The sequence below is a fragment of the Nesoenas mayeri genome (genome assembly GCF_963082525.1).
Source record: "Nesoenas mayeri genome assembly, chromosome: 7".
Lineage (NCBI taxonomy): Eukaryota > Metazoa > Chordata > Aves > Columbiformes > Columbidae > Nesoenas > Nesoenas mayeri.
This window is the reverse complement of record NC_137551.1, coordinates 2,608,951-2,633,685: the sequence shown is the minus strand read 5'-3', so window position 1 is coordinate 2,633,685 and position 24,735 is coordinate 2,608,951. Positions and strand designations below refer to the sequence as shown.

The 24,735-nt window shown below is 44.9% G+C and overlaps 1 protein-coding gene across 2 annotated transcripts in view; it reads right to left on the bottom strand.

Moving 5' to 3' along the window:
- The window catches only part of PRKG1 (protein kinase cGMP-dependent 1), a gene marked incomplete at both ends in the record, with an annotated part of 441,876 nt that overhangs the window by 150,243 nt on the left and 266,898 nt on the right, over positions 1-24,735 (bottom strand). For both annotated transcript variants that reach the window (XM_080348292.1, XM_080348291.1), the window contains one exon: positions 23,915-24,020. In XM_080348292.1, coding sequence (XP_080204418.1) covers positions 23,915-24,020 — 106 coding nt within the window. The remainder of the gene's footprint in view (positions 1-23,914; positions 24,021-24,735) is intronic.

Genomic DNA, 24,735 nt, shown 5'->3' with positions numbered 1-24,735 from the left:
ATTGTCAAGGAGTTACTCTCTAGTCATTTTTCCCCATTATCTGGGAGATTTTGTAGGAAATGACCCCCCCACCTTCCATACTCGGCGCACGACCCCGAGGGGGTGCACCCATTTCGGCTTCTGCATCTCCCCTGAAACAAGAAACGCGTCCCTGCTGCACCGCAATGAAGTCGAACAAAACCCATTATCTCCCGCGAGACGCCAAGTCCGTGCCTAGAAAATGGAAAGATGTTTGCGACCGGATCTTGTGCCGCATCTCCAAAAGAGCTCCTTGAACGCCCATCAATATTTTGAAGACACGGTGGGGTTTAACGAAGCGACAAGTCGCATTTGCATGCACGGTCCGCTTTGTCCCGCTCATCCAAATTGGGTATTTACATCTTCAAACGCAATTGAAGGCAGGCGTTGGGCTCTAACAGCACTTGACAGCAAATTGTCATAATAATATCTTTTTCACAGAGACACTGACAACACCATTTCCAAAGCACGGACCTTGTTTTGCGATGTTCGCTGCTGTTCCAACGCTGCTTCCCGCCCACATGCTTTTCACCGTCACCATTAAATGAATGTATTAAAGACATTACCATAGTTTTCTGTCTTCATAATTACATATATACAAAAGAAAAATATGCCGTAAATGTTTCTAAGGTCATCTGAGTCACAAGTATTCCACGTTCTTCCGCACAACTTCTTCCAGCGCCCACTAAACCTGAGAGTTAGATCCCTAATATTGAACTTTCAAAGACAAATGACTCCCCGACACAGACGCCTGAAGCTACACAATTCACAAAGCAAGCATTAAAATGTCTAAGTATCTTCTTTTTGTGCTACAAGAAGAGCCAGATGACTTTTTGCATTATAGGAAATGAATAATCTGGAATATTCCTGCCTGACACATCCCTACGTGGCAAGTTGACAGAGGTGACCCCTTGGTTGGCAGCAGCATCAATTGCCAAATGCAGCAAAAAGTTTGGGGGCAATGTGGAGCTCCTTGCTCTGGATCACCATCCCTGGTGGAGTTTAGAAGACATGCAGATGAGGTTCTCAGCGATGTGGGTTAGAGGTGGACTTGGCAGCGCTTGGACTCAATGATCTTAAAGGTCTTTTCCAACCAAAACGATTCGGTACTTTTGTGATCTGAGATGAACAAGTCCAAACAAAAGCGCTGTTGATCAGCAGATCACCACTGAGAATAAGTCTTCCAGGTCCTGACTTAACTCCCCTGTAGAGAAATAAGCTACAAAAAAGGCACCAGAGTCCAGAACTTGGTTTCTCTTCGTGGTGGAAACCTAGGACAACCACGCTTGCATGAATTTATGAGGGTGGCCCCATGTAAACTGATCTCAGAGTGCTTTAGACCTTCCATTTAAGACCTTCCTACAGACAAGAAGGGTTGGTGCAAACCCCAAGTAACACCAGCGACTACTGCAAGACAATCAGGACATCCTAAACCAGCCTAATTCAGTGATTCTAACCCAACACATTGACAGGCAAAAAAATAACAACCTTCCTCCTAATTTCTACCCTGCACAGCCCTGGGACAGTGTTAAATAATGACTCCTCAGTTGGAGACACAAGAGGAGCAGCGACTTCGAGACTTGCCCAACACACAAATGCACGGCCAGCAAATGCCCTCCTATTTTAAGCTCATCTGCCGGGCGCGGCGGAAAGGACGGCACCAGTTTTATTGATTCGGGGCTGTAATTCAGGACGTTCCCTCTCTCCGAGGCTCCGAAGGCTCACAGATGGCGGCTCCTCTTAATCCCTTATTTCTAAGGGCTTTTATTCGTTCTCTTGGGAACGCGGCTGCTGTTGCTCTTCATCTTTTCGTAGAAGAGCTGTTTTCTCTAAATGCCTTTTATGTTACAGGGACCTTTGCCTGACTTGAGTTTGGATCTACTTGAAATGCGTAATGCTACATGTTTTAGGAGGCTCTGCATACCAAACGCCTCTAAAGCCATAACTGGCACACGTCTCTTTTGCCAGGATATGCTTCAGTCCCCTTACTGAATTAAAGAGAAGAATGATTTATCTTTGAGTTCATGATGGTGTCGATTTTCTCCTCCACTCAGTAAAACCCTTAAGTCTCTGGAGTCCAAAATTTCCTATGCACAATAAGCCTCCGTAGCGTTTCTCTTTTTTTGGCACCGAAAATAGAACACAGCTGAAAGTGAATTAAATGTTGAAGATTTTCAAGTGGCTCGGATTGTATTGGAGAAATAATCAAATAAGGTTGACAGATTCGAAATAAGGTTTGAAAATTCAATTATTTAAGAAAACATAATCTTGGGAATATTACTGACAGGCAAGCAGTATAATGGGTAACAAAAAACCCAAACCAAAACAAAAAAACCCCCATGCTGGGAAGACAATTTCAATTATTCAATACCACTCTATTCAGTTGCTGTCAAACAATCTTTGCTTATCGCCTGCTCTGTATTTGCTGGAAGAACAGCCCATCTGGGGCTGCAAGCCTAAAACCAGCTCCTAGATTCTCGATTAGAAGACATCTCTGGTAAAACCAGGCTCAGCCCCAAGTCCCTGTTGGTGCCCAAGCCATCCAATGTTCCAGCTGGAGCATCTCGCCGGGGGACTGGGATCATCGATACCCAAGGATGCTTTGCTCATGGTTGAACCAACCTCTACGGTTTTTCCACTTGTCCTGTTTCAAAGGAGTGACAAAAATGGTTTTGAAACTTGAGGTTGATATTTAGATAGGACATAATTTCAGGACTTCTGTTGCAGAGCTGAAGAAGCAGAACAAAAACCTGACCCTGAAATTAGCCCACTGGTCCGGCAGTGATGGATAAAGAACAGGAGAGTCGGATCTAAAAAGAATGAAGTTGTGATATTCATTTTTTGGGCTCATAACCCAGGATGTGTCACGCTCCCCCTTTTTGCTGATGGCAGCACCTAGTGAACCGTGATGAGCAGAGTCTGAACCCAGCACCCTATCAAAATATCACGATGAGAATACAGCTCTGGCTGACAAAGGCAAATGTGGTTATTTACTGTACATTGATTTATTCAAGGCCGCACAGCTTCTTGATTAAAAATGTCATTGTATATGTTAAGAAGGGAACACTTTAGATTAAAATCTGACTCACTGGCAGATATCAAAATACCGCTAAAAGAAGTGAGCAACTGCTGTTGAAAGCACTTCCCATAAATCCATTTCTAGTTCACTGTCATTTCTGTTTTATTGATGATCGTTCCTCACATTTGCAGATAAGGCAATTTATTCCTCTTAGGTGATTAACGTCTAACAAAACGCCCTTTAATAGTCCAAGTATTCAATATCCCATTTTTGGAGCTGGCACGTGGATCACAGCTGCAGCATCAGAGCGAGCACACAGGCATTGATTTTTAAGGCAGCCAGGTCCCCCCGACAACATCTCCCCAAAAAACTCCGCTAACGTGTTGGAATAACACAATTGTCATTCGATACAGATTGGGAGCAGTTATTACCTAGAGGGGAGAAAGCTCAGATGGTGAAGACCATCTTAAAGGTCAAGGAAGGCAAGGTCCAGTGCGACTAGGGATCAGATAAACTGAGATTTTTATCTCATGTCCCGGAATCTAGCAATAAGGAAAATACTAGAACAGCATTACCTGCGACAGAGCCGTCTTCATTTGGGAGCCTATAAGACAAGGTTGAATATTTCCTTATAAAGACATGTTTTTCCCTTTCTCTAATAAAAACTGGGTGGCATGTGTCAGTGGAGGTTGCAATGAGCTTAGTGGCTTAGGGAGACTGTCACTGTTTAGTTGTCCCTTAGACATCCAGACCCCCATGAAGATGGAGCTAGGAACAGTTTGCTTATAGAATCATAGAGTTGTTCTGGTTGGAAAAGACATTTAAGATCATTGAGTCCAACCATTAACCCAGCACTGTCAAGTCCATCTCTAAACCATGTCCCTGAGAACCTCATGTCCGTCTGTCCAACCCTCCAGGGATGGTGACTCCAGCACTGCCCTGGGCAGCCTGTTCCAATGCCCCACAGCCCTTTGGGGAAGAAATTGTTCCCACATCCAACCTCAACCTCCCCTGGCGCAACTTGAGGCCGTTTCCTCTGCTCCTGGCGCTTGTTCCTGGGGAGCAGAGCCCGACCCCCCTGGCTCCAAGCTCCTTTCAGGCAGTTCAGAGATCAGAAGGTCTCCCCTCAGCTCCTGTTCTCCAGCTGAACCCCCCAGGTCCCTCAGCCGCTCCCATCACACTTGTGCTCCAGCCCCTCACCAGCTCTGTTCCCTTCTCACAACTCGCTCCAGCACCTCAAGGCCCTTCCTGTTCTGAGGTGATCCCGCCACCCCTCTGGCTGCCATTTTGAGTCCTGAGGTGATTCTGGTGCCCCCAGGGCCGCCATTTTGTGTTTTGACATGATCTTGGTGCTCCTGGGGCCGCCATTTTATGCACTGAGGTGATTCCACCACCCCTGGGGCTGCCGATTTTTAGCCCTTGAGGTGTGGGGCCCAAAACCGCCCCCAGGATTCGTGGTTTGGCCTCCCCAGGTCCCAGCACGGGGACGGTCACTGCCCTGGGCCTGCTGGCCACACCAGTGCTGGTACCAGCCAGGATGCTGGTGGCCTTTTTGGCCACCTGGGCACACGCTGGCTCATGTTCAGCTGTTGTCACCAACACCCCCATGTCCTTTTCCACTCAGCAGCTTTCCAGACACTCTTCCCTAAGCCTGTAGAGTTGTGTGGGATTGAACACGGAAAAACAAAAGCTCCTGAATTTCTGGTGCTGTTTGGAAGGGTAAATCCCATTAGGCTGGACTTGTAAATCCAGGTCATGAATTGCAACCCCGGTTTCCACCACCGGAGGATCCAGGAGATGCTGAGCACCTCCCTTCCCTCCGAGCGCGGCAGAAGCCGTGTTGGACAGGACACCTCCTCCTCCAGAACTCTGCGGTGGTTTGATCAGCTCAACCTCAGCTCCTGTTTTCAAGGAGGGTTTGGAGCAGATGACCCCAGGGGTCCTTCAAACATAAACCACTCTGTTACCACACGCTGCGAAAGAAAATGCTGATTTCTCCTGTGTTCAACTGCTCCAGAGAAGAGCTTATACTTTGTTTTAAATACCAAGACAAATTGATTTTTAAAAATAACATCTTTCATCTTTCCGCCCTTGTGCGAGGCATTAAAAATCCTGTTGTATCCGGATGTGTGTGCTCGTGCACACGCATATTCCAATTTGCTTTGAATGTTACCATCAAAGTTTTGTATATCCAGCAGTTTGGATTTTCTTGTTCAAATCAGCATCTTATTGATTTGTGGTGTGCTGCAGCCAGCTGGTCCTCCCCAGCCTCCTCAATTAGCAGCTTCACAGAATACTAATTCACTGCAGGTCAGCTCTAATTTCTTAAATTATTAAGAAGTTAAGCATTTTTACTATCCCTCTGAGGACACTTGAGCCTAAGCCTGATTTGTCTTCATCCACAGTTCCATTCCACATGTTCTATGAGACCATTTTCTGTGCTCTTTCAATTTTCTTTACACTTTTAAATACATATTTCTAAATGCATTGTGAACTACAGGGGCACAGGCTGAGTTTGTCTCCATTGAGCTGTAGAAACTCTTTCCCTTTTCTTCAAGAAATAATTATGCTGGTTTATCGGTGTCTACAGGAAGTTTAAATTATTCTTCCTAATATGCATTACCTTGTATTTTTTGAAGTTGCGAGTAATACGCTGTTTAATTCCCATCGTTTAAGTCACTCTGGTGATTACTGTCCTCCTTAGTTTTCGGTGATCTACGAGTTGTATTTATTGGCAAGTCACTTGTGTGGTATTTCCAGTATATAATTGAATTTAAAATGCATTTCTGATGCTCATAAAAGCAATAAAAATGTCACCTTCTGCTTGCACATTAAAAATTCATCCCATGCAAGTAGAGGACAAATGCATAAAATGATCATTAGGATGTGCAAATGTACTAGATACAGGAAAATGAGACGGGTCTCTGACTGGACATAAAACCATTTAATAGACCTGCGCTCAAAGGGCGGTATTTATTGAACTTTTACTAAAGATGCCCAAGAAAAAAGGCTCCCATTAGTAACTTCACTGAGTCCACTTTAGCTGGCATCAAAAATGGGATTTGTACCATTACTAACAAGAATACGGACCCTATATGAAATTAGAATTAATTCCCTGAAATAAAACCCCCAAATACACCATTTCGTCTTAGGCGATCCTATCAAAATATCTAAATTATCAAATTATCTCCTTTTCTGATGAACACCTAGTGCCGAATTGGGGACTATTAGCATTTTAAATCTATTTAAGGGTCAGAATATCACCTCTGGCGTTGCTGTCTCTGGGAAACCACGACAGCGGAGCTGCTGGAATTTGTCTTTTCTCTTCTAAAATACTGTCCATGTCCACCTTCTAGGTTGCTATCTCTCTTTTCTGATCAAAATCTACACTAACAGGGGATTCACCTTTGAAGTATCGGCATCAAGATGCAGCCAACATCTCCTAAAAAGGGGGAAAAACCCCTCAGAGCAGGAACCTTCTCCCCAGAGCCTCAAAGTACATGCAACAAACAAAAGCCCTCATTTTAAAACCAAAAATAAACTGCTATTTTCATTAAAACATTATAGCTTGGGTAAGCCAAGAATACTTGCTCCTCCAAATTCAATGTTGATTAAAGTGGAGTCACGAAGTTTTGGCCATTCATGAACTATTCTCACGTGTTACCGCGGTTTGCTCTAAGGTTTTGCTTGGAAGACCTCAGGAAAACACTTGCACAAAAGGAACCACCGAGTGTGGCTGTTCGCAGCCTCTCTTGGGGAAATTCCTCCATCTGGCATGGAAAACATCTTAATTATCCAGCCAAAAACGAGCTCATGGAAGCAAGAGTCTCCCAACATCAAGGTCAAGCATTGGCGAACATCTGCATGTCTTTGGGAGAGTCTCTTCACTTGGAGGCTCCTCAAGGGCGCAGACTGAGAATGGGCTGCCCCAAATACCAGCATGGTTAGGGCATGATGCTGAGGAGCAGGTTTAAATCAGCCCAAGAATGAGAAAAGAACTTGATCCTGACCTGTCAGACACAAGTCAGAATTGATGGGCTCAAAGCAGATCCACAAGGAGCAGATCTCCACTTCTCTCTGCTTTGGTGAAGGCTCCTGCACTCACTCTCAGATTCACTTCAACTGGAAGCTCACAGATAAGGGCCTGATTCATTGTTTTTGTCAAATTAATATGAATTTAACGCTTACAAGGGAAAAATGTCATTCACTAACAGCCTTTCCTTTTATTCTGGTCAGCTGGTGAACCAAAGCCCCTCCAGCCCAGGCCTTCCCAGGCTCACACACCACAGTGAGACGAGTAATTCATCAGAAAATGGGCTAACATCACTCAGGGAATATTTTCACACAGACTGTGACATAAGCAGAGACACCGTGAACTAGGGCTGCTGAGGAAGACAAAATAATCCATTTACCAAACCTATAATCCGCAGGAATTCAGTGATCTAATAAGTTAATTTTCTTCAGCAGGATATCACGCTAAACAAAAGCTTCTGAACAAGATCTGCTGTTGTAAATGTCAATGGCCACTTTCTGTACCGGTTCATTTTCTGCTAGTTATACTTGCCTATCTTTAGATCAATATTTTCTACATCTCCATACTTCAGCTTGTTAAACCATTCTGAAGGGGAACCAGTATTTGTATGTATAAGGCAGATTGCCAAGTCTCAAGACAATTACAAACAACAAATGAGATACACATCTAAACAGCTATTTCTGATCACATTAAAGCCTTTGTACTTAATCTTTCTTGTACTTTGATAATACAAAACACAACAATTACCAGGTAAAAAATAGGGACTCAGAGAGATGAAGATGTGCTTGAGAATGGCATCTGCAGGGCCTTTTCTTGCCTTCAAGTGGACCACAACAAAACCAAGACCTCACCCTATTCAGTGTGTTTTCCTGTTGGAAAAGCAGCTTCACATTTGAATACACAAATAACCTTCCTATTCTCCCACTATCACAATACACTGCGCTGTGACAACGGAACACAGTGTTCCAACCACAGTGGACACGGTGTTTCTGTCACAACTGTCGATGCTCCTGGCCCTTCGGAATCCACCGCTCTCTGCTCTGCTTGACCCTGCAAACCCCCATTCTCCTCCTTCAGCTGGTTTTAGACATCGGTGGATGTCGCCTCCATCCCAGGTCGCAGACTTCGCACAAGTTAAAAACACCTCAAATACTCAGAATAGAACCACAGAATTGTAGGATTGTTTTGGTTGAAAAAGTCCTTTAAGATCATCGAGTCCAACCGTTAACCCAACACTGCCAAGTCCACCTCTAAACTACAGACTTGGGCTGAAATGATAGCAAAGGGATGAGCATCACCTTCAAAGCATCTCCCTTAGAGTGGGTTTCTTTGATAAATTAATGCCAAAAGACATTGCAAACATTTTTCTTGCCTTTGAAGATCAACGTCCAATTCCGTATCAATAGGTTATTTAAAGAAAGCATAAAACCCATCACCTTCAGCACATTTTGTTCCAAGCTACAGGACAGAGAGAGAAGGAGGCAGAGGACAGCTGCAGCACTTGGAACCATGTGCATCGGGAAAAGATACAGAAAATACCTGCAGCAGCTGGCCGGGTAGTGGGACGAGCTCTATGAGCCACCACCAGCCATCGCGCCCTACAACTGGTGGCCAGCCTACGATGGTCACCTCACATTGCTCTCACCCAGCAATAACAACGTAAGAGGCACAACATACCTAAAATCAATCAAAATTAAACACAACGATATCAAAAGTTAATTCAGGAAAAGTCTGATGTTCTCCCTCTGCTCTTGGTCCATCGGTAGCCAGGGGTGGTTGTCGGGGGTTTTCTCTGGGTATCAAGTGTAGCGGAACCCACCACTCTGAGCAAAGAAAGAGTAAAAGCTCCCTAAGCCACCTTCAAAAGGTTTGTTTCCAATATTTTTAAAGCCAAGTTTCTTCTTTTATCTGCCAAATCAGCTATTGACGAGCTCACCAAGCTGTAGGCACATAAGACAGGGATAGCATTGCAATGTACACGGGATAAACACAGATTGCGTAAGCATAATGCATTTAAGCACCCCTCACCCTGAAGATTTTACAGATATATCTATATATAGAAAGGATCTCCTTTCCTTACGAATCACTGTTATCAGCCCACGAGCATGGTGCAATATTAACACAATATTTCCCTCAAACCTCTCCCCGCACCCAAATAGTGAACCAGCTCCGTCTCCGATGCTGCGCGCTCTCACGTCTCCCACAGAAGCTACAGCATCTTTTGTCACGTCGAGGCCCAAATCAGCTGCGTGATTTCTTGCCAAAGAGCATCAAAGGGCGGCCTCACCACACGTGTCCTCGCAGACAACCCGATGGAGGACCGGGCCTTAATGAGCTCTTCGTTTGGAAGCGTGCCCAGCTCTTTACTTCATTTGGCCTCTCGGTTCTGCCACAGCTCAGAGTACAAGATGTGCTCCCCGGTTATATGCATATGTCATATGACAAGACAAATCGGAAGACCCCGTGTCCCTATTTTTCATCTCAATGGGGTTTGCTTTGCATCCAGCAACATGGTTTATTTGCAGTCAGCAACTGTTTCATCCAGATAGTACTAACGAAGATTAAAATCACCTCTTCAGGAGCCTCTAGACCAATTCATGCGTTTTATGCTCCCGTATGCATGGATCCAATTTGCAGAGGAAGTAATAATTCATTTTATTTCAAAGCTCCTAAGAGCCAGTAAATGCTATTTCATTTTCGCTTGAGCAAACATAGACTTCGACACGTATTAATCCCCAAAGGATTTCCTATCAGCAAAACACGATTACGTGATCTTTATTCAAACGAGTACATCTGAAGGGTTTTGTGTTTATTAAGAGTTAACTGAAGTGACAGCTAATCAGATTCTTGAAGAAATCATTGTTCTTCTTCACATACATTTTTCGCAAAGGTTTACTAAATGGCCCAGAAAAAAACCTCACAAGTTCAGGGACAAGTGACACATCAATGTCCATTTTCCCATCAGTCTGTTTCTCACCCACGGCTGGGTTAGCTGGGCACGGGGATCATCGTCAGCCATCCATAAGGGATGATGACGTGAAGGCTGAAGCCTTTGATACGCTCGTTTGCTTATAAAACCATATGGGTGTTTGGTTTGGTTTGGTTTCCACTGTGGTTCTCTTTAGAAGTACCAGCCAACCTTTGCCGGCAGAGCGCCAACCCACTTCGTCATAATCTGTCTAAATGCACTTAGCTAACAGTTATCAAAATGCCTCCGCTTGTGAACCCGTATCGCGTCTTTTGACTTACAGAAAACAAACGTCAATTAGATAATGGGAAGAAATAACACCTTTCTGGGCTTTTTGGTATTGTCTTTTTCGCTGAGCCCATCAGAGGAACGTGGCCGGCAGATGAGCGGGCTCTGATATCCCTCCTACCTCAAAAGAAGAACTGGTGACTGACAATTAACCAATTAACACTTAAAGAACTAACCCTGTCCCACATCACTAAAGACACTTAAGAGAGTTAACCCTTTAACTCACGTCACTATTGCCTAGCGTTGCTTAACTCTGTGTAACTTATTGTACGAGAAACAGTTCTCTGACACCTTGCAAAGATAATAATCCTTGGGTGCATCCCTGGTGGATCTTTGGGTGAAGTAGACAACAGAAACTTGGGCACAGGACAGGAGATACACCAATATTAACCAACTCAACAGTCTGAGTCCCAACCAACTCATCACACTGGACCAAAGGTGAGCATGTACAGAGAAAAGGACCTGGGTTCATGACCACAGCTGCAACCAGGAGGAGCGGAGGTGGAGACTATGGAAACAGTCTCCCGGAACTCATTTTAATACGAACCGCCTTCTCAGGGACAGGTGATGAATATGTATAAGCGTTCCTAAAACTTTCATGAATATGTAACACTTTACTGTATTTAACCAAGCTCACAACTACTTTAAAATACACACATTTTGGGTGAATTGTTTCCCTGTGTGTCCGACAGCGTATTGCATACTGTCCTTACAACCTTAGGGCTTGTAAGGTCATTTCCACACCTCACTGGCACCACCCAAGAACCATGATACTCTATCAGGTGTAATTCCAGTTACCCCAAGTTTTCTTCTCTTCCTCAGCCACTGCAATTTAACTTCCAACGCTCGGATTCAGGCCGCGCATCGTTCAAAGGAGGCGATCCGGTTTAGGTCTGTGTTTCTAAAGCATCCTTTGTAACGGAGCCCGAAGTGCATTCTCAGCCAACACCGCCTCACCGAGCGCTACTCAAACCGGTGCCAGGAGAAAGCGGCAACGACGGAGGCTGTTTGCAGTAAGGCTTGTGCAAAACGCTGCGTCTTCATGCTGCAAAACTACCTCCTAAATGCTGAACGGCTTCACAGCAAATTTAAACGTCAGCAAATCCTTCGTAAAAAGGCGGAACCCAAGCTAATGCGTTGTTGACTACTCACTGACATCGGAATTCCCACCCAAAGGTTTTGAAGCAAATCTGTCATCTGAAATCTTTCTATTATATCTCTGATCACACCCAAGGCCCAACTTTGAGGGGTTGGGAATGGTTTAAGTGTGGGCCTGAATTCAGGGAGCAGCTCTAAGAGCAACAGTCTGCTGAGACACAGTTAAATATTTACCATCTAAGATCTGAAAACTTACTCATGTTTTCATTTCCTTCCCAGATCTCAGCTTTCCAGGCTGTGAACTGATGCTTCGGACTCGCTGCCGTAGCAGAATCTATTAGTGGTAACTTGCATTTGTCAAAGCAACGTAACAAGTCTGATAATAAAATTACTCCATGCAAAGTGTGTGGAAGCTGCACACCAAGGTCCTCCCTGTAGCTTCATCGAAACCACCCTACAAGTTCTAGGAGAAAAGGAAAATTTCATCCCGTAGCCGCTAAATGTTGAGTTTGAAACCTCAGACAGCTGTTGTTTTGGGAATTTTATCATGTCCGTTCAGTTCTAGACATGATAAGCAAGAGGATAAAACTCACGTAAGTCCTGTTGTCACTGTGACCTCCTCAAGTGCATCAGTTAAACTGTCACGGTTCTGATTTTGATACCTAAACTGCACCTCTGAATAGGAAAAAACAAACAAGCAAGAAAATAAAAATCCACGACAAAAAAATCACCCCAACAAAGCTCACAGTCCTTAAGCCAGGCTTTGGCTTAAATCAGGCTACAGCTCAAGATTCCCAGCACAGCCAGGAGGAGGAAACCCTTGGCAAACCCCAGTGCGCAGAAATGGCTACAAGAGCCTAAATTAGGCTGTGGAGCTGCACACAGGCTGTCAAGGAGGGAAATGCTGTTTATTGTCATTTCAGTGCCCATCAGGTCACTGTAAAAATAAACCTGTTTAAGTCCCAGCAATGAAACTAATGTCAAGAAATAGCACTTAGGCTCGAGTTCGCCTTTTCCACTAGCGATCAAGCGGTTGCCATGGAAATGAAGCTGATCCTGCCTGACCTATTTTTCCTTTATGTGGTGGTCATCATGTGAAGTATTACTTCGTGCTGTGGCTTTTAGCCTTCATAAATATCTAAACTTGAAATAAAAATACCAGGTTTTTAACTACTCAGGCACGTACAACCCCCCGCTTGCTTTTTTTTTTTTCCCCATCAAACCTACTGAGTGCAAAAGTCCCGGTTATATTCATTTAACAGTTTTTGAAGAGCAGTTGATATTTGTAGACTTGCTTTGCAATGTGAAGTCACAGGAAAGATGTGCCACTACTTTAAAGCCACCGGTATCTACAAGTGCTCATTACTGCAAGAACGAGACTGGAAAAGGAAGACGGCACAGTGGTGCAAAACCAGTACACAACATTATCTACTAGAAGGCAAAACAAAGGTGATGGGTACAATTCCTGTTAAGAAAGTGGCATTTTTTTATCGCAGAGGCCTACCAGCCTGGAGAAGGTTCTGGGGAGACCTGATTACGGCCTTTCTGCACTTAAAAGAGGCCTATAAGAAAGATAGGGACAGACTGTTGCGATAGGACAAGGGGTGATGGTTTTAAACTAAAGGAGGGAGATTCAGGCTGGACATGAGGAAGAAATTGTTGGCCCTGAGGGTGGTGAGAGCCTGGCCCAGGTTGCCCAGAGAGGGGGTGGATGAACCATCCCTGGAGACATCCCAGGCCAGGCTGGACAGGGCTCTGAGCACCCTGAGCTGGTGAAGATGTCCCTGCTCATGGCAGGGGGGGCACTGGGGGAGCTGGGAAGGGCCCTTCAGCCCAAACTGTTCTATAATTCTATAATACTCCATGTTGAGCTTCATGAGGTTGATTTTGACCCAACACACAAGTTTCTCAAGGTCTCTTTCACTTGACACCAACAGCCCCTGGATGCACATTTGCTGAAGGTGACTCTGTCGCACCATCCAGCGACGACGTGGATTATCTGCCCCAGGATCAACCCCTAACGTATTCTGCTTCTCATAGGCACCATCAAAACCATTAATTACGTCTCTCCAAGCCCGACAATCCTACCAACCTTCAACCCATCCAACCATCCGTGTGTCCAGCCCATTCGTCCTCAGCTTCCAAATGACAATGCTGCAGGCAACGGTGTCAAAAGCCTTTCTAAACCCCAAACAAATGACACGCGCCGCTCTCCCCTCGGCCTCGTAGTCATTTCATCCTGCAAGGAATCCATCATCCAGAGAGCGGAAATTTCTTTCATTATTTCTGAAATATTCCGTCAACAAATTATTCAGCCCTAAAGCTGCATTTTTCATCAAATAAATCGTTTGCCAAAATGCTTTGCTTGGCATTGTGTATTTGCAGGCAAACTCCCATTTTTCATTAGGATCAAAAGGCAGTTTGGATACACAGTTTTCAAACATGAAGCCTAAGATATCCTTCTAGCAATTAGTCTGTACTCAAACTTTTCCACCAGCTGCAGAAAAAAGGCACTTTTTCTACTGCTTTCCCTCCTTAACGTGGCACATATTTTCAGCATTTCAACTTGCACACCAATAAACATGGTTTCCTTGGGGCCCACTGGTTTTGTTTTCACTGGAGACATCAACTAGTTTTCCAATTACCAGCTCGAGACAATTAATAGTTTTGTAAGGAGAAAAAGGACCAGCAAACGTAACCCAAAGGCACGATGGACCCCGGGCAGACCTGGCGCTTGCGTTTCTGTGCCGTGGGCTTTGATGGCTCATAAAGCACCATCGGTGTAAAACACTGGGATTCATTTAACACAACTGGCCCGCTGCGTTTTTAACTATCACTTTGGATCGAGAAAGCAAAAGCAATAATAGAGTGACACTAATTTCTGGAGACGTCTTTAAAGCTGCCTCATTTGGGCAAATACACCTATCAGTGTCATCAAACTATTTGGCTTGCTTTGTAGATGAAGGTGCTTCATCAATTGTAATTGAAAATCTGTTAAATAATTTAAGGCACGTAAAAATGTTACTTACTCTCAAGTCTTCTAACAAGCTTCTGTATGAGATCAAATACATCGCAGTGAAATTCAGGTAATTCTTCATAGAAGGGAAAACAATACAGAAGCTAAACTTAAACCCGTACCTTCCTGTCAAGAACTGCTCAGGTCACTCCCTCATTTGAAAAATAACAATAAACACAACAATCCTCCTTTCATATAGGAGCTGATATATGTTAACGTGTGATTAACAGTATCAGCTGAAGCAAAATGAAGTTTGGAAGCCTCCAACTGCATTTCTACTGGTATATAAAAAGTTTCAGAGTCGCTGCCAAGAAGACCAGACTCGCTTTGCTTGGTCAAAAGCAAAGCACTTTAAAGCAGACGCTGGGCACGGCTCAAATCCTCCTGAGCGTCACCAAGTGCTTCCTTTGAGGACAAGAGACTGTCGGATGCTTTGGTAGGTGTCTATTGGGAATTTGAGCTTGAAAATATGACACAACAATAGGGGCTGCCTGGTGTGATAACAGGTCGGACAGGTGGCTAAATGGGCTTTTTATGAGAAATATCAGACACAAGCATGAGCTCCGAAATGTCTGTGACTATGGAATGGCTGCACACTGCCCAAGGGCTCCAGGAGAGAACACAGTTCAATGGGCCATGGGATATGAAGCCTTGAAGAAGAAGGTTAAGAGGAGGACCTGGTCTTCAAAGAGATCACCTTGTCTTTGCTTTTCACCCAGCACGGCGACCTGGAGAGTGCCCAGACGCAAACCCAGCTCCTCGGGCCACTGGGCTTGCGCCTTTCATTTCATTAATGGATTAATAATTCAATACTGATCACTTATGAGGAACTGAAAGGCTCTGATGGAGCCAAATCCAGTTGGCGGCCGGTCACAAGTGGTGTCCCCAGGGCTCAGTATTGGGGCCAGTTCTGTTTAATCTCTTTATCAATGATCTGAATGAGGGGATCGAGTGTACCCTTAGTCAGTTTGCAGATCACATCAAATTGGGTGGTAATGTTGATCTGCTGGAGGGTGGGATGGCCATACAGGGGGGTCTGGACTGGCTGGATCATTGGGCTGAGGCCAATTGTCTGAGGTTCAACATGGCCGAGTGCCGGGTCCTGCTCTTGGGTCACAACAACCCCATGAACGCTGCAGGCTGGGGAAGAGCGGCTGGAAAGTGCCTGGGGGTGTTGGTGACAGCGGCTGAACATGAGCCAGTGTGTGCCCAGGTGGCCAAAAACGGCACCAGCATCCTGGCTTGTATCAGGAATAGTGTGGCCAGCAGGACCAGGGAAGTGATTGTGCCACTGTACTGGGCACCGGTGAAGCCAAACCTCGAATCCTGGGGTCAGTTTTGGGCCCCTTATCATAAGACTGACATCAAAACACTAGAGATAGTGCAGAGAAGGGAACAGAGCTGGTGAGGGGCTGGAGCACAAGTGTGATGGGAGCAGCTGAGGGACCTGGGGGGAGCTGAGGGGAGACCTTCTGATCTCTGAACTGCCTGAAAGGAGCTTGGAGCCAGGGGGGGTCGGGCTCTGCTCCCCAGGAACAAGCGCCAGGAGCAGAGGAAATGGCCTCAAGTTGCCCAGGGGAGGTTGAGGTTGGATCTGGGGAACAATTTCTTCCCCAAAGGGCTGTGGGGCATTGGAACAGGCTGCCCAGGGCAGTGCTGGAGTCACCAGCCCTGAAGGGGTTGAACAGGCGTTTAGACGAGGTTCTTAGGAACATGGCTTAGAGCCAGAGTTAGGTTACGGTTGGACTCAATGATCTTAAGGTCTCTTCCAACCAAAATTATTCTACGATTTTATGATGCTTTGTATGGGGCACTTGGCCCAATTCAGCCACCCTGGTCAAACCACATGGGCAGATGTCAACCCGGGAACATCTGAGGTCATAAAAGAGAGAAATGGTTTAGCATCACACCCCTTGCTATTTTCTACATTGGCAGCAAACTACATCAGTATTGTTTTATAAATGAAGGAGTAAAGACTACAGCATTTTGCCCGGATAAAGGCAGCAGGAACAAGTTTTCTGTGATTCCTCCTAAATGTTAAAGCCAGTATCAATACTTGAATGAATCATTCTCAGTGGGTATCAGTTCAATTACAAATAACAGATTAGTAAATCAGAAAAGCCAGATAATAAACTGTGTATTGTGTTCCTGGTGCAACCCGGGACTTTTTGAACTAATTGCTTAAAGCACAACGCAATTTTTAGAAAAATATCAAAATGTGCTTTTGAAATGAACAAGACAACCCATCATAATCCTTTTCATATTGTTTTGACAGTTAAGAATTACCTTTGCCATAACACCAGGCTCACTGCTATCCTCACTTCGATATTCCTTCTGTTTTTAAGAGCCTTTTATTAAAGACTTTTTCCCTGCATAAACTGTGACCACGTTACTCCATTGTCTTCTCTAGGTTGGACCAGACATACTCAGCTCCTTGTGTCCCTCAGTATCAAACACTTTTTCCAACCCCATCATCATTTCCATGGCTCTTCTCTCAACCCCATGCAACGTACCCCTGTCCTGGTTCAGACTCTCCATACAAGGGCTTCTTCAACATTTTTGCCCCAGGATTGAATTAGTTTCATTTCCAGCCACTGATGCAGACCCTCCAACCCTTTTCTAAGCCAACTTGTAGCTCCTACACGCCAGGTCAAACTCCTCACACAAGTCTGATTGCAGAACACCAATGCTTCCACACTTACCATCCAGATTTGCTCCACCAACTAAAAGACACGGAAAAAACTTCCCAAAGTTTACATCTCACAATCCTGACATCTTCTGTACGGTCTGAATCCCATTTCAGCTGCCGTATATTTTGTTCAAGACCAGTATCAGCCCATTTCATCAACACAGGTCAGACATAAACTCCACCTTCCACTTCTGGAACCTCCGAGCTGTCGCAAGATTCATTAAAATCAGTGTTAATGACCAAACCCCCGCCCCCAACAACTCTCTGATGTAAGCTACCTAGACTCATTGATTTCAAAATAACTAATTCTAGCAGTTATTCGATTTCATCAGCAGCATATTTGGTTACATGTACGTATTTCACTTTTCTATGGTTCCTACTTCATCATCATGACCCTTCCTCTGCGGTTGAGATGATTTCCCAACAGACAGAGCCCTTCACGTCAGCACGCTTCAGAGCTGACTTAAACAACTCCTAGACACCCCATTTCATCTCAATGCTGGTTTGTCTTTAATCTCTTTAAGCAGGGAAGCCCAAACTGGGCCTGAAAAGACTCCAAAATGCCTCATCTTTTACAGTTCATCACGATTTATCCATCTCTAATGCTCTAATAACAAGTATCACTGTTCAGCTCCACTCTGCTGCAGACAGGCCGTGAATGACGAACCGGGACATTTTAAAGAGTTGATAGATCAAAGACTAACCTGGACATGTTAAATACGAATAGCTGATAGATCAAAGGCCCAGAGATTATCACCATATAACACAACAGCCTAAGCAGTCTCACCCAGTTATTCTGGGCTGCCTCCTCAGCTCGTCTAAGAGAAATCTCCACAAAGCCATCCAAGGCATCCACCAAGTGTGGAAAACAACCTCCTTGGTACATCCAGCCACAAACATCCACATCATGTTGCAATACAAAATGTTAATTTGGTAAGGATGGATTACTCCAAACAAACCCAAACACCTTAATACATCTTGGGTTCTACCCAATGCAAAGTTACCAACAGGAGTTTTCTTTCTCCAAATAAGCAGCGAGTCAAGTGTGACCATCCCCGCTGGCCTGAAGCATCACTGCAAACACCGAGGCCCAGATTCTGGTCCTGTTTGTACCGCTATAATCCACATTAAGCCTTGGTTTACCACTAATTCACATTAAGCCTGGGTTTACCACTACTCCAAACGTCCCTCCCTGAGGCCATTTAGGGTTTTGCAGAAATGTGAGCTGATCCATCTAGTGGGAAAGATTGATCTGTACCTGAGATCACAGAACTACAGAATGTGAGGGTTTGGAAGGGACCTGGAAAGCTCATCCAGTGCAATCCCCCCATGGAGCAGGAACACCCAGATGAGGTTACACAGGAAGGTGTCCAGGTGAGTTGGAATGTCTGCAGAGAAGGAGACTCCACAACCCCCCTGGGCAGCCTGGGCCAGGCTCTGACACCCTCACCATGAAGAGGTTTCTTCTCAAATTTAAGTGGAACCTCCTGTGTTCCAGTTTGCACCCATTGCCCCTTGTCCTGTCATTGGTTGTCACCGAGAAGAGCCTGGCTCCATCCTCCTGACACTCACCCTTTATATACTGATCACCTTCAATGAGTCCCCCCTCAGTGTCCTCTTGTCCAGCTCCAGAGCCCCAGCTCCCTCAGCCTTTCCTCACACGGGAGATGCTCCACTCCCTCCAGCATCTTGGTGGCTGCGCTGGACTCTCTGCAGCAGTTCCCTGTCCTGCTGGAACTGAGGGGCCACAACTGGACACAAGATTGCAGGTGTGGTCTCCCCAGGGCAGAGCAGAGGGGCAGGAGAACCTCTCTGACCTACTGACCACCCCCTTCTAACCCACCCCAGGTACCATTGGCTTCCTGGCCACAAGGGCCCAGTGCTGGCTCATGGTCACCCTGCTGTCCCCAGGACCCCCAGGTCCCTTTCCCCTACGTTGCTCTCTAATAGGTCAGACTGTACAGGTGTTGAAAAAATAACATGTGATTCTGATCATGGGAAGAACTGATGACAGCATTCACCTTAAAAAAATAAAAAGGATTTGGAAATAAAAATGAGTAAAAATAAACATCATTATTTTTAAAGGCTAACGACCAAGAGAAAAAGTCCTAATTCCTGACATCACCACGCCTGCTCAATTAATTACCAGTTATAATGAAGCAAGGGACTAAACCACTGCAGAAACACAAGTGTTCCCAGAGCTCCGGACTTTGTGTAACCTGCGAGAACAGGCACAAACCATTTCCAAGCAAACATCCTCGGCCAACCACACACATGACACCGATCCTGCACCGGTACCCGCAGCCTGATTCTGGTTTCGCTCCAGTTTGTGCTGGTTTCGCCCCTGCCCAGTTTGCTCCCATGGCTCCTGGGCTGGTTTATCATCGGCACGTTTTACAGATATTTGTTTAAAAACACGTTTCTCTCTTCCAACTTCGATGGCAGGATTGCTGACTAAGCTGAATTCTATTTGTTCTGTTGGTTTTTACCCCTGCAACAGTGAATCTTTGTGCGTGATCTTCCCTCCCTTCTTTCTATGAGAGGTTACAAAGCTTCATTGCTTTACATTTTAACCTTTAGGGATAAATGAACTGTCTCTTTTCTGTGTAAGAAAGCCCATAAAGGACCTGCAGAATAGATTTCACCTGGATGATGCTGACTTGGAACCACTACAGTAGAATAAACTAAAAGAAGATGGCAGAGATTTAAACCGAAACAGGATCTTGTGTCTACTGAGCTCACGAGCGTACCTTTGAAGGTGCTTTTCCTTATTGATAGTGGGGGACACAAAGGACATATGTGGCTATGTTCTCCTTTAAAATGTAAATATAGTACTGGTAAATTACTTTTTACATCCCCAAGAAAATGCCAAGTTAAATAAATAATAATAATTAAAAAACAATGGGCAAAGAAAGCAAAACGCTTCAAAAATCCTCACCATGGCAGATGTCTTATTACCGCTGTTACCTGTGGGCTCCAGTGCGGAGCCCGCGGTTTCCATCTCTGCATCCCTGGTCCCTACAACCGTTTCTTTCCCACTAGATGGATCAATTCACCATTTCTGCAAAACCCTAAATGGCCTCAGGGAGGGACGTTTGGAACAAAAGCACTGTCACCTGTCCTGGGTGAAGATGTCCCTGCTCATGGCAGGGTTGGCACTGGATGGGCTTTAATAGTCCCTCTCCACTCAAACCGCTCTATGAGTCTAAGATTCAATGACATTATAAAATGAGATACAGTCTTATTCCCATTTGTATTAAGCCACATTTCAAACAGAGCAGCCACTGTCACCAATATTTTGCGGTGGTTCAGGGGCTGCTGCCTTCAGTCCCTTTCACTGGGTTATTACACAGAATCCCAGAATGTCAGGGGTTGGAAGGGCCCTGGAAAGCTCATCCAGTGCAATCCCCCCATGGAGCAGGAACACCCAGATGAGGGGCCACAACTGGACACAATATTCCAGGTGTATTGCGGCTGCCTTGATTGAAACGCTCACACATCACATAAAATAGCAATTATTCCTCTCCTTTCCTCATGCTCTGAATCAACAAAAACATGAGACCTTCTCCTTCTCTTCACTTCTCCCTTTTCCTTGTGGTGCGTTGCCTCCAGCAAAGATTTTCCTTAGATTAAAAAGCATTTGGTCAATATTAAACTTCTATAGCTTATAAAATATCTGCCCCAGCCCCTTCACATGCATTAGCAGCATTCACAAGGGACTGAGTCTGGACTGCGGCTGCTAAACTAATTCATTACAAAAATCTTAGCCTGACCTTCTCTCCACTGAAGGCTGAGAAAGAATATTTCTCTTGTAAAAGGGCAGAAGCAAGCTGACAGGTGGATACCGCGGTGCACCGTCTCAGTTCCGCTCCAGCGCCCGCCTGCGCAGGGTGCTCGGTGAACCCACCTCCCGCAAACACAGACCGCCCGCCAGCTACCCTCAGGCGTCCCCAGCTCAAATGGAACTTAAAGCCGTAAAAAAACCAAACACATCAGACAGACAAGAATTTGTGTGACTTCCCAAGCCAAAACTCAGCTTTTTCTTTCATGCAGAGCTCATGAAACACTGCAAAAAAACATCGAGAGAGGTTCTCCTGCCCCTCTGCTCTGCCCTGGGGAGACCACACCTGGAATCTTGTGTCCAGTTGTGGCCCCTCAGTTCCAGCAGGACAGGGAACTGCTGCAGAGAGTCCAGCGCAGCCACCAAGATGCTGAAGGGAGTGGAGCATCTCCCGTGTGAGGAAAGGCTGAGGGAGCTGGGGCTCTGGAGCTGGACAAGAGGACACTGAGGGGGGACTTCATCCATGGGCATCAATATGGAAACAGTGAGTGTCAGGAGGATGGAGCCAGGATCTTCTCGGTGACAACCAGTGATAGGACAAGGAGCAATGGGTTCAAACTGGAACACAAGAGGTTCCACTTAAGTTTGAGGAGAAACTTCTTCTCAGTGAGGGTGGCAGAGCCTGGCCCAGGCTGCCCAGGGAGGTTGTGGAGTCTCCTTCTCTGCAGCCATTCCAACCCGCCTGGACACCTTCCTGTGTAACCTCATCTGGGTGTTCCTGTTCCATGGGGAGATTGCACTGGATGAGCTTTCCAGGTCCCTTCCAATCCCTCACATTCTGGGATTCTGTGATAATTTCTTGACCACAAAATACCCTTTTATTATTTTTTTTATATATATATTTTTAATAGTTTTATATTTTTCTCAGAAGAACAAACTGCATTACACACACTCCATGTCACGGGGATGTGTCTTCCATGGAAAAAACATGGCAAAAACGCCGCATAGATTTCATATAATGATATATAATGACTCCAAGGAGCCCCGGTGACACGAGTGCAGCAAGACGAATGCAGAGATACAAACACTGTCAGTTCATCCCCAAAAGCTGCATTTCTATTGCAGTTTGTTCCTAGGTGAAAATATGTTATTGACGAGAATAACCATGACATTACTGCAATTAATTACAAGATTAGACAGGGTGAATTTTTTAGAACACTGCAAGCAGAAAATAACGCTTTCCATCCCCACTGCCCTTCCTCTCAACAGCCACCATTGAAGCTTTTGTTTCTATTTCATCTAATTTCTTCATGAGAGCATTTTCAACCAGTTATTAATTAGGAAAGAAACAAAAGGAACACCGAATAAGGTCAGCAATTGGCATACTCCATGTTTTCAAGACGGAACCTATCTTTTTCCTTGAAAAACAGAAGGAAAGCGCCCTTTAAAAATGAGCATTTTATGCAATAAATGGCATTTGTGTTGAGCTCGAGGTAGCTATTGATGCACAGAGCACAACTGGAAGACACGCTGGGTAGATCCCATTTGGTGACGGCTTTCCTCCAGCTATCCGCCCCACGTTACAACTCTATTAAATTCTATTAAACTCTATTAAAACTCAAAGCTTAAGAGCTTAATGTGTGTGTAGTTTCTGAGGCTCTAACCCCATCTGATCCTCATTTTGGGGGTTTCATTCACCAGCACACAAGGCCAAGGCTTGTTCGTGTTTGAATTCAGAGGTTTTTTAAGCACTTGTAGTATGGCAACAGGTTCTGCTGCCTCTCCTGAGGTTGGTTGTTAATAACCATCAACTGCGACACCTGGGAAAGGCCCGACTTTGATGCCTACGCTTTGATGTCACCTCTGAGCAGCAGAACAGTCTCCATGGAGCTCCTGGTCCTCTCGTGCTACCTGGGCCAGTTCTTCGAGTGTCGTTATTTTGCTGTTATTTACTTTATCCACGACTGAAAATAATCACGGGTGAAACCCCAGACCCCAAGGAGCTGGGATGTCAACCCCACCAAGAGTCAGCTGGGCAGATCTAAGTGGCTAATATATTATGTATATTAAATAATAACTATTTCTATATACTAATAATATATTCTTTTTCTATTCCCTTTTTCCTCCAGTACTAACAGAAGAAAAACCAACTGAAAGTCGAATGAATAGAGCCTAACCCTCCCGTTCACATTGCTGAACGCCCAAGCGAACCTACGATGCGTGATTTCCCAATTTTAGGAGCCTTATGCTTGAAAACATGTAAAAAAGCAGGTCAGAAACAAAAGGAAATCAAGCACATGACACAGTAGCGTAAAAATTCGTACAACCACATAAGGGAGACCTGTTACCTGTTACAGGGCTGCGGAGGATTAATTTTCCACTCAAAACACCCTTTAGAAGGGGGTGTATCATTACTTGGGTCTTATAGATCTTACAACAGCGCATTTCCCCAAAAATCTCTTTGGAATAAAGAAGCAGCTTCTGAATTAGTTGCTAAAACATTTCCATGTGCTGCAAATGGGCCAAATCCAAAATACAAAAGAAATGAATCAGGTATAGATTTCCCCTGGAGAGAGGTGGGGGAAAAGAGCCCAAATGTGAAAGATTTGGCTCAAATCCCCAATCCAGCATCATCATTTTACCCTCCTCCCCATTTGTTGCATTTTATCACGTTCTGAAAGACTCGCTTTATAGCTTCCAAAACAGACTTTTCTCTAGAAAAAGATGGATTTTTTGGTTTAATGGGTATTTTCTTTAATAAGATACACTTTGAGTGACTCATATCAAAGCTTTTTCTCTTGGAGCTTGGCTGCGTGACTCAATAACTCCCAATGGGAATGGAACCAAATTGCGCCAAGATCCTTCTAAGGCTCGCGGAGAGTTAAACAGCAAATGAAACCACAAGAGATGAGAAGGAAACAAATCAAACACTGCACACACACACACAAAAAGAGTCAAAAGATGAGGATGGCAGGTTTTTGGAGAAAGTAAACAAGTGTCATACCTTTTTAAAAATTCCATATACTCAGTATGCTTGATGAGGCCTGTCCTCATCATTATTGTTTGAAAACATTGCCGATCAATAGCCCAAAGTTTCACATTTACGAGAGCTGGAAAAAAACAAACAACAAAACAAGGGAAAAATGTAATTAGCAAAATGTCAAAATTGGAAAAACCTGTTGTGAACTGCACAAGCAAACATATTAATTCGTGAGAAAGCATGAAAATGGGGACACATTTCAAACCGGGAACGTAAAACTCATCTGCTGGACGATGGGCTAAGCATGCACTGAAATGAGCTGAAATAGCTTTAGTTTAGCTGTAGTACGTGGGGTTTTGGAAAGAGCATCGAGAAGCAGCTGTGAGATGAGAGGGAATCAAAGCAAGGAAGAAATGGGGTGAGGCGCCGTAACTTGGGACACGTCGTCACATACAAATCCGGGAGATTCGGGACACTTTTAGTGCATTATCCTGTTTCTCACAGTGGCAAATCCAGGAAGGTTTCACCCTAATCCCAAAGTAAATGACTCATTTCTCCTCGACCTCAAGAGCTTTCCAGAACCAAGTGTCACATCCTAACGACTGAGCACCTACCAAGTGAAGGTTGCATTGAGTCATTTGGTTCCAACTTGAGTTTCAGGTCTTGGATAAAATCCCAAGACTTCAATGTTTTGCACCATTCACTACACCATATAGAATATTTCAGAAGCAAAGTTCAGTTGTAAATCCAAATGCAACAAATTACCGGGGCACAAAGCAAGAAACCAAGACGATGTGAATGGGATGGGCAGGATCCCACACGCTCCCGATTTTCACTTCGATGTG